At 40.3% G+C, this 13,507-nt stretch overlaps 1 protein-coding gene across 3 annotated transcripts; it reads left to right on the forward strand.

Moving 5' to 3' along the window:
* Positions 1–91: 91 nt before the first annotated feature.
* On the forward strand, positions 92–13,437 carry LOC139564206 (interleukin-17 receptor C-like). Of its 3 annotated transcripts, none has more exons than XM_071383513.1 (15): positions 92–1,252; positions 1,472–1,856; positions 4,492–4,660; positions 4,847–4,956; positions 5,042–5,153; positions 5,277–5,318; positions 5,942–6,066; positions 6,177–6,233; positions 6,423–6,489; positions 6,629–6,861; positions 7,038–7,091; positions 7,323–7,374; positions 7,683–7,784; positions 8,331–8,369; positions 8,534–13,437. In XM_071383513.1, exons 2-15 carry the CDS (start codon positions 1,740–1,742, stop codon positions 9,118–9,120), a joined length of 1,866 nt encoding a protein of 621 aa, XP_071239614.1. In that variant the 5' UTR covers positions 92–1,252; positions 1,472–1,739; the 3' UTR covers positions 9,121–13,437. The 3 variants fall into 3 exon arrangements, with proteins under 3 accessions (XP_071239614.1, XP_071239622.1, XP_071239633.1); XM_071383521.1 differs by having other exon boundaries at positions 5,045–5,153; XM_071383532.1 differs by having other exon boundaries at positions 1,791–1,856.
* The last annotated feature ends 70 nt before the right edge of the window (positions 13,438–13,507 follow it).

The following is a 13,507-nucleotide window of genomic DNA, read 5'->3' on the forward strand; positions in this document are numbered from 1 at the left end:
CCACCCTCTTCAATAATCGCTGTCTTTCTGACGAAACTCAAGCTGATCCTCTAACTGCCATCATGAACAAACTCACACACTCACACACTCACACACTCACACACGCACACACGCACACACACACACACACACACACACACACACACACACACACACACACACACACACACACACACACACACACACACACACACACACACACACACACACACACACACACACCCCTGTTGTGTACCTGTGTTTACAATCAGGTTTGACTCTCTGACCACCATCTACAAGGCAAAGGCTGTTTGCACTTGGTGGTTCTGGGAGGTGATTGTTACCAAGTGGGCCACCAAGTACATAACATGGAAATAATCAAACATTCTCTATTTATATATAACTAACCATCATTTTATCAGAGTTGTGTGTATGTGAGTCGTGCTTCGATCCGTGTGTATTATCCCTGCCAGTGGAAAAAAAAATCTATTACGCAATCCAGGAATGCATTTCTGCAATAGTTCACATGCACTAAGGTGACTAACTTGTTTTACCAGACACGTTGCTGAATGAAACAGACTGAAAAGGGAAGCTGACATTTATGTGGACTCAACCCTTGAACTCAAACTAGTATCACAAACATTTTCAGTAAATCTACAATCTAATTGTCCCAAGGCTCTTCAGTGTGTCTTGACATATGCTTATGTAAATACACAGACATATGCTATGTAGATTTTACATTTGCTTTATGCTTTACTGATAACAAACAAAGCCCAAGGATCTAGACTTTGATCCGCCTGAGTGCTTTGGGCATACTTTTACCATAACAAGCGTTCAGGGTTCTTGGATATTACTTCTGTAATACCTTGTGTTTTGTGTCACTGTATTTTTTTTGTGTGTGTGTGTGTGAGTGTGGGCGGGACAAGGACACAGAAGGGAGGGATCATGCCATGGTTGAGACATTCACTACATGACTCAACCTACCGTATACCAGTTACCTAGCAATGACAGAACACACTAACCACAAAACTGTTGGATTTCACTGGATACTTAATTACCATATTCCCTAACTGCGGAGATTTGTAGCTTTTTCAACCACGGGAACTCTGACAGATGGATGTGAAGATGAAATATCAATGACAGAACACACTGACCACAAAACTGTTGGATTTCACTGGATACTTAATTACCATATTCCCTAACTGCGGAGATTTGTAGCTTTTTCAACCAACGAAACTCTGACAGATGGGTGTGAAGATGAAATATCGATGCTGTAAGTATTACACATGTATGCTCATGTAACCACTGACCACAATAGCATACAGAAAATCACATACGTTATCTGAAATTACATGGTTAGGCTATTCTACCATGGCTATCATTCATTTTCACTCTACCAGTTGAAATTGAGCAAGGCATGTCACAAATGTCTTATCTAATCGCAGCTATAATAGGCAGCACCTTGCACTCTAACCATAACCCTAACCCTCAGGTATTCATCTCCATTCCTTGATATTGCCTACAGTCTGATATCAGGACATTGGTTTCAGTCCAGACTTCTACCGAAGCCCAATGAAAGAAAATAGGACTCGCTCAACTTGTTTTCCATGTGTCACCAGAAATACGGAGGCGTACTGATAGGGTTGTGTGTGGATATATCTGACAACGGTTGGCACATCATACTCACAGAAGAAAAAAACACTAGTGCTTGAGGATCCAAATGGTACAAACCCCTGAATGTGGCCAATTTGAGGACAATTATGAAAGTGATGTTTTTTGAGTGGTCGCTTGCAATCCTGCTCTCCATACAGCTTTTGGTTTCGGCATCGAAGTTGGAGATGATTGACTATGAGAGTCAACACGTCACCTGCTCAAAGGTAATATGCCAACGATCCTAACAACAAGAGAGGTCAGCGATCATGGAGTGTGTGTGTGTGTGTGCCTGTGTGTGTGTGAGAGAGAGGGACAAAGAGAGAGGATTCAGAGGGGAGAGAAAGATAGACATCAACAATCATGGTTTATTATGTTGTCACATCACACATTCAATTTCCTTTATGTACTGTATGCCACGATCTGTTAATAATTTAATTAAAAAATAATAATAATATGAAATGAAAAAAAAAGAAAAACACCTTGCACGTCACTTATTTAATGTCTTCAAATATTTGAATATCGTTTGTTTATTGTACAAATATTTAATGACTATGTAATGAGATCACAAGCTGGCAATACGGTCTACATACTACAGAGCACACTTTGTCAAAAGACGTGTCATATTACTGTTGCATGTAGTGTCATAACAGCACACAAGGAAACCAAACAAATTGGTGGAAAAAAACTATAAGACTATAAATCCATGGCTCACCAACACCTGTCACCTCAACAACATCCTGTTTCCACAAGTAGGCCTACACAGCTATCTAGACTCTAGGGCCTTGGGAACTAAGGAGCAGTTTGTGTATATATATACATATATATACATATATATATATATATAGAGAGAGAGAGAGAGAGAGAATGTCAGTCATGATTAAAACTGATCCCACAACAGGTATGTTTGCAGTTGTGTAGTCACTGTGTATGTATGTATGGACACACCTACTCATTCAAGGGTTTTTCTTTACTTTTACTATTTCCTACATTGTAGAATAATAGTGAAGACATCAAAACTATGAAATAACACATATGGAATCATGTAGTAACCAAAAAAGTGTTAAACAAATCAAAATAAATTTTAGATTCTTCAAAGTAGCCACCCTTTGCCTTGACAGCTTTGCACACTCTTGGCATTCTCTCAAACAGCCAGCTTCACCTGGAATGCTTTTTGATTGTGGAGGCCAGCTCATCTGATGCAGCACTCCATCCCTCTCCTTCTTGGTTAAATAGCCCTTACACAGCCTGGAAGTGTGTTGGATCATTATCCTGTTGAAAAACAAATGATAGTTCCACAAGCGCAAACCAGATAGGATGGCGTAACGCTGCAGAATGCTGTGGTAGCCATGTTGGTTAAGTGTGCCTTGAATTCTAAATACATCACAGACAGTGTCACCAGCAAAGCACCCCCACACCATCACACCTCCTCCTCCATGCTTTACGGTAGGAAATTCACACATGCGGAGATCATCCGTTCACCTACTTTACGTCTCACAAAGAGACTGCGGTTGGAACCAAAAATCTCCAATTTGGACTCATCAGACCAAAGGACACATTTCCACCAGTCTAATGTCCATTGCTCGTGTTTCTTGGCCCAAGCAAGTCTCTTCTTCTTATTAGTGTCCTTTAGTAGTGGTTTCTTTGCAGCAATTCAACCATGAAGACCTGATTCACACAGTCTCATCTGAACAGTTGATGTTGAGATGTGTCTGTTACCTGAACTCTCTGAAGCATTTATTTGGGCTGCAATTTCTGAGGCTGGTAACTCTAATGAACTTATCCTCTGCAGCAGAGGTAACTCTAGGTCTTCTTTTCCTGTGGTGGTCCTCATGAGAGCCAGTTTCATCATAGCACTTCATGGTTTTTGCCACTGCACTTGAAGAAATGTTCAAAGTTTCTGAAATTTTGATGGATGGTCATTTCTCTTTGCTTATTTGAGCTGTACTTGCCATAATATGGACTTGGTCTTTTACCAAATAGGGCTATCTTCTGTATACCATCCCTACCTCGTCACAACACAACTGATTGGCCTAAATGAAATAAGAATGAATGATGTTCCACAAATTAACTTTTAACAGGGCACACCTGTTAATTGAAATGCATTCCAGGTGACTACCTCATGAAGCTGGTTGAGAGAATGCCAAGAGTGTGCAAAGCTGTCAAAGGCAAAGAGTGGCTACTTTGATGAATCTCAAATATAAAATATATTTTAATTTATTTAACACTTTTTTTAGTTACTACATGATTCCATATGTGCTATTTCATAGTGTTGATGTCTTCACTATTATTCTACAATGTAGAAAATAGTAAAAATAAAGAAAAACCCTTGAATGAGTAGGTGTGTCCATACTTTTGACTGGGACTGTATGTTTGTATTCATGAATACAATATAGTACTTATTGACATTTGTGTAGTCACTCTGTATGTATGGATGAATACAGTATGCCGGTGTTGATCTTAATTTGAGCCAGTTTGCTACAGTAGGAAAATAATCCTGCAGCAACAGGAAATGTTAAAATAACGGACAATTTTGTAAGGGTTGATACTTTTTTTCAGGGCAAATCAAGTCGGAAATTTCAAATTGGAAATTTCAAACTTTAGAAGCCTTTTTGGAACTCAAATACACTACAAGTTTGCATTTCCTGCGAAGCAGGAAAATTCTCAGCAACAAAAGAGTGATCAAATTAAGATCCTACATCTGTAGTACCTATCAGTAGGTCTTTAGTGACCTTGTATGTATGGATTACTACACTACAGTATAATATTTTTCGGTGGGTGGTCATCACTGTGTCTGTATAGATAAACACGGCGTAGTACTTACATACAAGGTAAACAGTTTATACCGTTGTATCTCACCAGGGTCTCTTTAACTGCACAGTGAAGGCATGTGCTGGGATTCCGATCCAAAAGTGTCCTGTGGATGCAAAAGGGCTGTCGGTGCAGCCTGTGCTGTGCTGCAGACAGGGCACAGCATGCAGACCTTGCCTACACATTCGCCTTGACATCCAGCCCAGAAACGACCAGACAGGTGTGTGAACAACCTACACACACTTTTTTTCCATTTCAACCTCTGCGGTTACAATGTGAAACACGATATGGAAAGTGTACCCATATTAGCTTCTACTGCATGGTTTATTGCTCAACCCCTCACGTTGTGTCAGTAAGTCGTGCCGTCGTCACTCCTGCGGTCAACTGGGTTCTCTCTGTGTTTCAGCATCGTATGCGAGTGTGTGTTACACTGTGCCACAGCTAATAATGCCTCTGTGCAAAAAGCTCGAGTTCACAGTGATCCCTGCTGCTCCGGATGAGCAAGCTTCATCCAAGGTATATTCCATATGAATTCCCGTGTGAGTGTGTGAGTGTGTGAGCCTGTTTTGTGATTCATCTCCATGCTCTCCTATATACTCAGCAGGCATGGCTGTCACTGCTGCTTGAGTCTAAAGCCCTGTCCTTCAGCAGTCAGGTGACTGTGTATGTTTGTAACCTTCACTCGACTGTGGTGCTTCCGTCAGTGGATGAAGGTACGGTCTTGGAATTCCCGTTGTGATCAAACAGCTTACGTCAACACATATTTGTTTGATAATGATCCTCCGAGGATCCGACTGGTTAAAATCTGATAGTCAATTGTTTCTATCCGTCCTTAGTGTGCTCATCCGCCTCACAGGGAGTTGTAGAGGAATGTGAAGGTGAGTTACATGTTCTATGTTTGTTTGTTTCCATGTTGTTATTGCCATAGAAATATAAGTACTAGAATGGTTGTACCTATTCAGGAGTGTACCCATAGGACTAAAGCAGGATGTATCGCATTCAATCTGGTTTAAAACCCATTCTAATCATTCTAATTCTATGATTCTTGCACCTCCTGAGTCTTGGTTGCAGACACATTGGTCTTCCTTTAATGGATCGTCCCCAATAGAGGGGCTATTGATGCTCAGACGTTCAACACACTATCAATTGCGTCCCTGTTGAAATGCAACAGCTTTCCTGGGGTTAGAGGTAGGGACAAGGCTCGGCAAAGGGTTAGGGTTATGGTTCAGGCTAGAGCTAAGGTCAGGGTTAGGGTTAAGACTAATGTTAGGGCTAGTGGATAGTTGAACATTTGTTGATAGTCGGATGAGCCTATATTAACCATCTGTAGGGGTCTATGCAAATTCCAAACCAATATATATTTTATTCATGACCATTTGTTCTGTTTTTCCATAATGACTCTGGTTTATGAAGTGAGAGACATGGTTAGACGTGTGCAACTCTGGAATTAGAGTAAATGGCTTGGTTTTGCTGCTCTCTAATTTGCCGGTGTGTCTGTCAGTCCCCAGTTTCAGCACTCCGATTGATCCGGAGAGACGTGAGGTGATGCTGCGAGTCGCAAAGGAAGAGGACAGTCCCTACCACCTAGAAATGTGCCTACAACATGAACATAATGGAATGTGCAGGGTCCGTGTTGTACTTGGCTTTCCTCCCAACTCAGTTATTTATATGCAATATTCTTCTCAGACTTTCACTCTTCCCTCTTCGATGATAACATGTTGTCTGTTGTCCTACAGACCTGGAAAGAGAAGTCCCTTCCACTGCACTCTGTCACCCCCTGCATGTGCTTCCAGGTACTGTTGCTATTTCCCCCTTAGCTATTATCAATCTGTATCGGGCCAACTTTTGTCAGTTGTGATATTACTACACACTCACACATCCAACTCAGTCTAACTGACAACATTATCCCCTTTGTGTTGCTCATTCGAGTTCTCCGGTTTTGTGTGTAATTGGTGTGTGTGTGTGTGTTGTGTGTGTTTCAGTTGTGGTGGGATAAAGGAGACGAGAGGTCTCGTCGATCTAGGAGCTGTCCTTTTAGGAACAACACCGGTAAGAGATGAACCGTGCAGCGTCCTCCTTGTTACACGTGTTCCACTATGACAGTCATGAATGTGGGTCATGGAGTTGATTCCCATTGCTTCTGTAACTCCCCTATAAAGTATCTTATACCTTTATCGCTCTCTTCCAGAGCTGTTCCAGAGGAACCTATGGGAGAATGTGTCAGTATCTGTGGTACAGGGCCAGATGAACAGTGGCGGTGCAATGCTGTCCTGGAACCTGACTGCCCCCTGTAGGGTGGAGGCTGAAGTGTGGCCCTGCCAGAGAGATGCAGGCGTGGACAAGGACAGATGCACAGAGCTGGGGGACATTAGGCAGCGTCTGTCAAATGACATATGGAGGGAAAATGACAGGGGACTCTGGGTACGTATACAGGAGCATTTGATTGGTGCCTCACATTTTTTATCGGTGCATCTTTAAATGTCCTTTTGTCATTGGGATGTGCTCTTATCATTTGTATCAATTGGTTTTGTGTTTTTATGGTGTGGTGATATATGGATAAAACAGATTATTTTATGATTTTTTCCCTTCTGTTTCAGCTGATGCCAGGTGTGTTTGAGGATGTCAAACCTGGCCTTGATCTCTGTGTGATGGTAAGACACTTCTACTGGTTGACTCTGTAGGGGACTTGGCTCTAATATTGAACTTGGATCCTGCTGTAGCATGATGGGAGCTCGTCTTATAGTAAATGTGTGTGTGTGTGTGTGTGTGTGTGTGTGTGTGTGTGTGTGTGTGTGTGTGTGTGTGTGTGTGTGTGTGTGTGTGTGTGTGTGTGTGTGTGTGTGTGTGTGTGTGTGTGTGTGTGTGTGTGTCCATCCTTGCAGGTGAAGGTCAAAGGGAAGAACAGTGAGCTTGGCCCCTTCTGTCCCATTGACTGTGAGTATTTTAGGAAAGGGCTGAAGTATCAATATACTAAATAGTATCAATATAAGTATCAATATACTAAATATGGACCCTACTAAAACTGATACATGTACCATTTCCTGACCACTTCTCTGATTGTGTGTGTGAAAAGAAGGCAGTTATGTTTAAAATCTTCATCATCAGTCAAGTATTTACTTGTATGCTTTATGAAACAAATGCTCACAAAAAGTTGATTGGTCTGTTTTGCCTACCTGTAGGGACTGATAACAAGAAATTCTGAGGATTGGGAAATAATTCATATCTGTACTTCTCCCTCTCAGCCAGATGGTGGCACTGGCGCTGGGGTTTGCTGGTTCTGGTCTCCCTGATGCTGGTAGGCCTAGCAGGAATGTGTCTCTATTTCCTGCATGGCAAACTGAAACGTGAGTCATTCTGGTCAGATCTCCCCCAACTAAACACAAGCAAAGGCACTGTGTGTAGAGACAAAAAAAAGTGTTACATTTGTGTTACTATTGTGTTAGTGTTGTGTTATTGCGCTACTCTGTGGTGAAGTGAGAGCTAAGCTCTTCTCACCACAAATACGCTCTCTGCCTCCCGCCAATTCATGATTAATAGTGGAGAACGGGGGAGCTTTAAAGGAGATCAAGATGTAGAGAAAGACAATAAATCCGATATCTTTTCTATTGTGCGTATTCTTCAGGCTCCCACTTCTCTCAATAGCACTATTCATTCTTTTTTTTTTGTATTCTAATTTTCTTTTTTTATAGCTCTATTCATGTATCTCTCAGACTTTTTTTCTGGTGGGTGTTGTTTACTACAGTCAGGAATTTTTTTTTTGGGGGGGGGGTCAATGGTCAAAGTTGTTTTTGTAAAGGACAAAAAAAACTCTCATTGAAAATGACACAAAGGCCTCTGTGTTACAGAACCATGTCAGGGTGTATCATATTACATTTCTGTCTCTCCAACAGGGTGGGCATGGGAATGGCACCAGAAGGAGTGTGATCAACGTAAGCAGGTTTCTCATAGTCCAAATGTACAACATGTAAAATAAAGAAGATACATATTTATCTGGCAATAATCCTTGACAAAACAATGGAAAATGAATGTATTTAACTCCCCCTTCCCTTCGGCTCCCTTCCTTCCTTACTTCCTTACTTCCTTCCCTTTGTAGTACCTATAAGGGGCCACGTGGTGCTGCTGAGCCCGCCGGATGTGGATAACTCTGTGTCAGAGCTGGTATGTGAGCTTGGCTCCTCTCTGCATGCCAGGGGCCTCAGTGTGTCTGTGGACCTGTGGAGTCGGGCTGAGCTGTGCTCTCTGGGGCCCCTGCCCTGGCTGCACTCCCAGCTGCAGCCCCTGGACAGCCAGGGGGGCAGGGCCTTACTGGTACTGACGCAGGCAGCCTGGAAGAAGGCAGAGGATTGGGGTCAACAGTGGGACCAGCATGGCCAGCAGGGAAGGGACATAGCCCAGGCAGTGGAGGAGAAGAGGCTTCTCCAGGGCTTGTCCTCCCCATACGCGGACGTGTTCAGTGCCGCTCTGAGCTGCATCAAGGTGGACCACCAGCAAGGGTGCGCTGGAAAGCGCTTCCTCCTGGTCCACTTTGAGGCCCATTCTTCCAAGCCCCTCAGCAGTGAAAGGGATCTCCCAGAGTTGTTCCAAGGGCTGCCCTTGTTTCACCTGCCCTCCCAGAGACAGGAGCTCCTCGTTCAGCTGGCCATAGGGTCTAATGGGCCTAGGGCTGGTATAGGTGGATAGAGGGGCTGAAGGACACTATTTACGGGCTGTCTAAAGGGACTCCAGGGTTTGAGGAGAGACAGTGGGATACCTGATGAAGGGGTTTCCCCATAATTATGTTGTCATTGGAGTGGAGAACAGCTGGGAGACTGTGCCCTTACAGTAGAGCAGTCGCCCTGAGGTCTAATTCCTCCCAACCATCCAAGCCTGCTCACATCATCACCCCAACACCCCCGGCCACTCACTTTACATTAGCACTGCGATACACTGGACGCAACTTGTTGGATGCAGAACCCTTGGATTATACTGGATGTGGTGATGTTATGAGGGCTAGAGTTATTGAGAGTGTATGAAACTACAACACAGCTGTCACCTTCCGTACACCTTGAGGATGGACTTCTATGTGTGACACTATTATATAGGTTAGGGGAGACCAGGGAACAAAGTAACTGTTTAAGCTTTTGTTTAGTATGAAAATAATATTCGATGTAGATTCATTATCTTTTTATACAAACACACATATCTTAGCTATCATTATACACTGTAACGAAGTTTGCAATCTGTTGAAATGATGAGAATAGAAAGGTCATCACACAGAACAGTAGAAACATATATGGCAACTAGAAATCAAAACTGGATGGCTTTCAGAGATAGATGAGAGGGGTTGAGGGTGGCTGAAGGATGGGACTAAAAACAAAAAAAGATAACCAATGTAAAGTATACTGTGTCTGTAAAATGTATATATATATATATATATATATATATATATAAATGTATAAGCTGGACGTAGAAGTCTAAGTATTGTTGTCCATTAGTTTACTCCAATAGGGGAGGGGGTGGTAGGGTTGAGGAAAATAATAAATAAAGAATAAATATTTATGAAAAAATACATATACAGTACAAGTCAAATGTTTGGACACCTATTCATTCAAGGGGTTTTCTTTATTTTAATGTTCTATATTGTAGAATAATAGTGAAGACATCAAAACTATGAAATAACACATGGAATCATGTAGTATCCAAAAAAGTGTTAAACAAATCAAAATATATTTTATATTTGAGATTCTTCAAAGTAGCCACCCATTTGCCTTGATGACAGCTTTGCACACTCTTGGCATTCTCTCAACCAGCTTCATGAGGTAGTCACATGGAATGCATTTCAAATAACAGGTGCGCCTTGTTAAAAGTTAGTTTGTGGAATTTCTTTCCTTCTTAATGCGTTTGAGCCAATCAATTGTGTTGTGACAAGGTATGGGTGGTATATAGAACATAGCCCTATTTGGTAAAAGACCAAGTCCATATTATGGCAAGAACAGCTCAAATAAGTAAAGAGAAACAACAATACATAATTACTTTAAGACATGTAGGTAAGTCAATGCAGAACATTTGAAGAACTTTGAACATTTCTTCAGGTGCAGTTGCAAAAACCATCAAGCGCTATGATGAAACTGGCTCGTATGAGGACCACCACAGGAAAGGAAGACCAAAAGTTACCTCTGTTGCAGAGGATAAATTCATTAGACTCACCAGCCTCAGAAATTGCAGCCCAAATAAATGCTTCAGAGAGTTCAAGTAACAGACACATCAACTGTTCAGACGAGACCGCGTGAATCAGGCATTCATGGTCGAAATGCTGCAAAGAAACCACTACTAAACCTCTATTTTCTTATTCTTATTTCTTTTTAGGCATCATTTTTTGGGGTGTTTTTGTTTTTTTAAATATTTTATTTTTTTCATTATATTCATATTTTGTTTTCTTTATTTTAATTAAATTTTATAATTAGTTTTAAAAAATTGCCTGCATTGTTGTTTAGGGCTTGTAAGTTAGCTTTTCACTGTAAGGTCTACACCTGTTGTATTTGGCGCATGTGACAAATAAGATTTGAATTTGATTTAAAGAAGTGACTTGCTTGGGCCAAGAAACATGAGCAAGGGACTTTAGACCGGTGGAAATCTTTCCTTTTGTCTGATGAGTCCAAAGTTGCAATTTTTGGCTCCAACCGCCGTGTCTTTGTGAGACGCAGAGTAGGTGAACGGATGATCTCCGCATGTGTGGTTCCCACCGTGAAACATGGAAGAGGAGGTGTGATTGTGTGGTGGTGCTTTGCTGTTTACACATTCAGTGATTTATTTAGAATTCAAGGCAGCGATATGACATCCCGTCTGGTTTGCGCTTAGTGGGACTTTCATTTGTTTTTCAACAGAACAATGACCCAAAACACACCTCCTGGCTGTGTAAGGGCTATTTGACCAAGATGGAGAGTGATGGTGCTGCATCAGATGCCTTGGCCTCCACAATCCCCCGACCTCAACCCAATTGAGATGGTTTGGGATGAGTTGAACCGCAGAGTGAAGGAAAAGCAGCCAACAAGTGCTCAGCATATGTGGGAACTCCTTCAAGACTGCTGGAAAAGCATTCCTCGTGACGTTGGTTGAGAGAATGCCAAGAGTGTGCAAAGCTGTCATTAAGGCAAAGGGTGGCTACTTTGAAGAATCTAAATTCTAAAATATATTTTGATTTGTTTAACACTTTTTTGGTTACTAAATGATTCCATATGTGTTATTTCATAGTTTTGATGTCTTCACTATTATTCTACAATGTAGAAAATAGTAAAAGTAAAGAAAAACCCTTGAATGAGTAGGTGTATCCAAACTTTTGACTGGTACTGTATATATATATATATATATATATATATATATACAGACATTTTTAATTATTTATTTTATTTATTTTTTACAAAATAATATATGGGGGATTGGAAATGATGCAGACAATTACACTCATAGAAGCCACAATCTATCTGCAATATTAAAGTTGATATACCACTTTATGTATATATTCCATGTATGGAATATATATATATTTACAGTGGGGAGAACAAGTATTTGAAACACTGCCAATTTTGCAGGTTTTCCTACTTACAAAGCATGTAGAGGTCTGTAATTTTTATCATAGGTACACTTCAACTGTGAGAGACGGAATTTAAAACAAAAATCCAGAAAATCACATTGTATGATTTTTAAGTAATTAATTAGCATTTTATTGCAAATTGGGGTTGTACTATTATATGGTATTTAGACACATTCACACAATGATGTAAAATGTAACTTATTTACATCAAGTTTGCCAGTACAACTAAGATTAGGCCCTAGAAAAAAAGTAAAATACACACTTTTGACTGCTAAAAGTATTTTATATAAAATGTATAAACTTTGGCTACTCTGTTTTTACAAATCTAGGAGTCTAATCTGAGTCTTGTGTGAAAATACAACAATAACTAGAGAAGTACATATCCTGAAGAAAATGTGGTATGCATGCTAGCTTGTGAATGATCGATTGATTGGTAGGAGAGGATATGCTGAACATGTTTTGGTTTGGTGTCTCTAGCTTGAACGGATACAAGAGTTACTGTTGGTTGGTTATTTTATGCCAATGTATGGAAATGTATACAGCTAAAGTTGTAAAAATGATTTAATAATTTGAAGTAAGGATCGCCTGAACATGTGAAAGTTGCTTGGTGTCTATAGTGTGAATGTTTCAAGAGTTACTGTTGGTGAGTTATTTTATGCTAATTTATGCACATGCATGGAATTATAGTTCATACAAGTTTTAAAGAATTTTAATTTAGGATAGCCTGAACATAAGAAAGTTAGTTTGATGTCTCTAGCTTGATCGGTTCAAGAGTCACTGTTGTTGAGTTATTTTATGCAAAAATATGCAACTGTTATAATACATTTTTTAACATTATAGAATTGGATATTAGGATAGCCTGAACATGTGAACGTTGGTTTGGTGTCTCTAATTTGAACGGTTTAAGAGTTACTGTTGGTGAGTTATTTTATCTTAATTTATACACATTCACATCGTAATAATTGATAAAGATCTTAAATCATTTGAAGTTTAGGATGGCCTGAATGTTTTACAGTTGGTCTTATAGCTTAAATGGCCTAGGAGGAAGACCATTTTAAATAGCCACCACTGTATTACTGTGGTTCTAATTCGAACCCAGGTTATTTATGTAAATGTTAAATGCTTATAGTTTAAAAAGTATAAAAGGCTATGGAGCTTTTATTAACATTTAAAACGGTTATAGTTCAAAAAGTATAATTGATCAACATTTGAAAACCAATCCATTTAAGTTGGGTCAGTTTGAACATCTCGACGTTGGTTTGGCGTTGATAGCTTAAATGGTGTAAGAGGAGATTAGTGTCACATTTAGATTTTTTTACCATTCAAGTCTATGTACCATTTTCCCCTGTTGAAATGCATTGGGAGATCATTTAAACATTGTCACAGTTAAAAAATGATAAATGCTATAAAAAATATTTTCTCAACAATCTAAGTTGGAGTTTTCTGCTCATCTGGAAGTTGGTTTCGTGTTAATAGCTTAAATCATTTACGGGCTAT

This window comes from Salvelinus alpinus, chromosome 2, assembly GCF_045679555.1.
Source record: "Salvelinus alpinus chromosome 2, SLU_Salpinus.1, whole genome shotgun sequence".
NCBI lineage: Eukaryota > Metazoa > Chordata > Actinopteri > Salmoniformes > Salmonidae > Salvelinus > Salvelinus alpinus.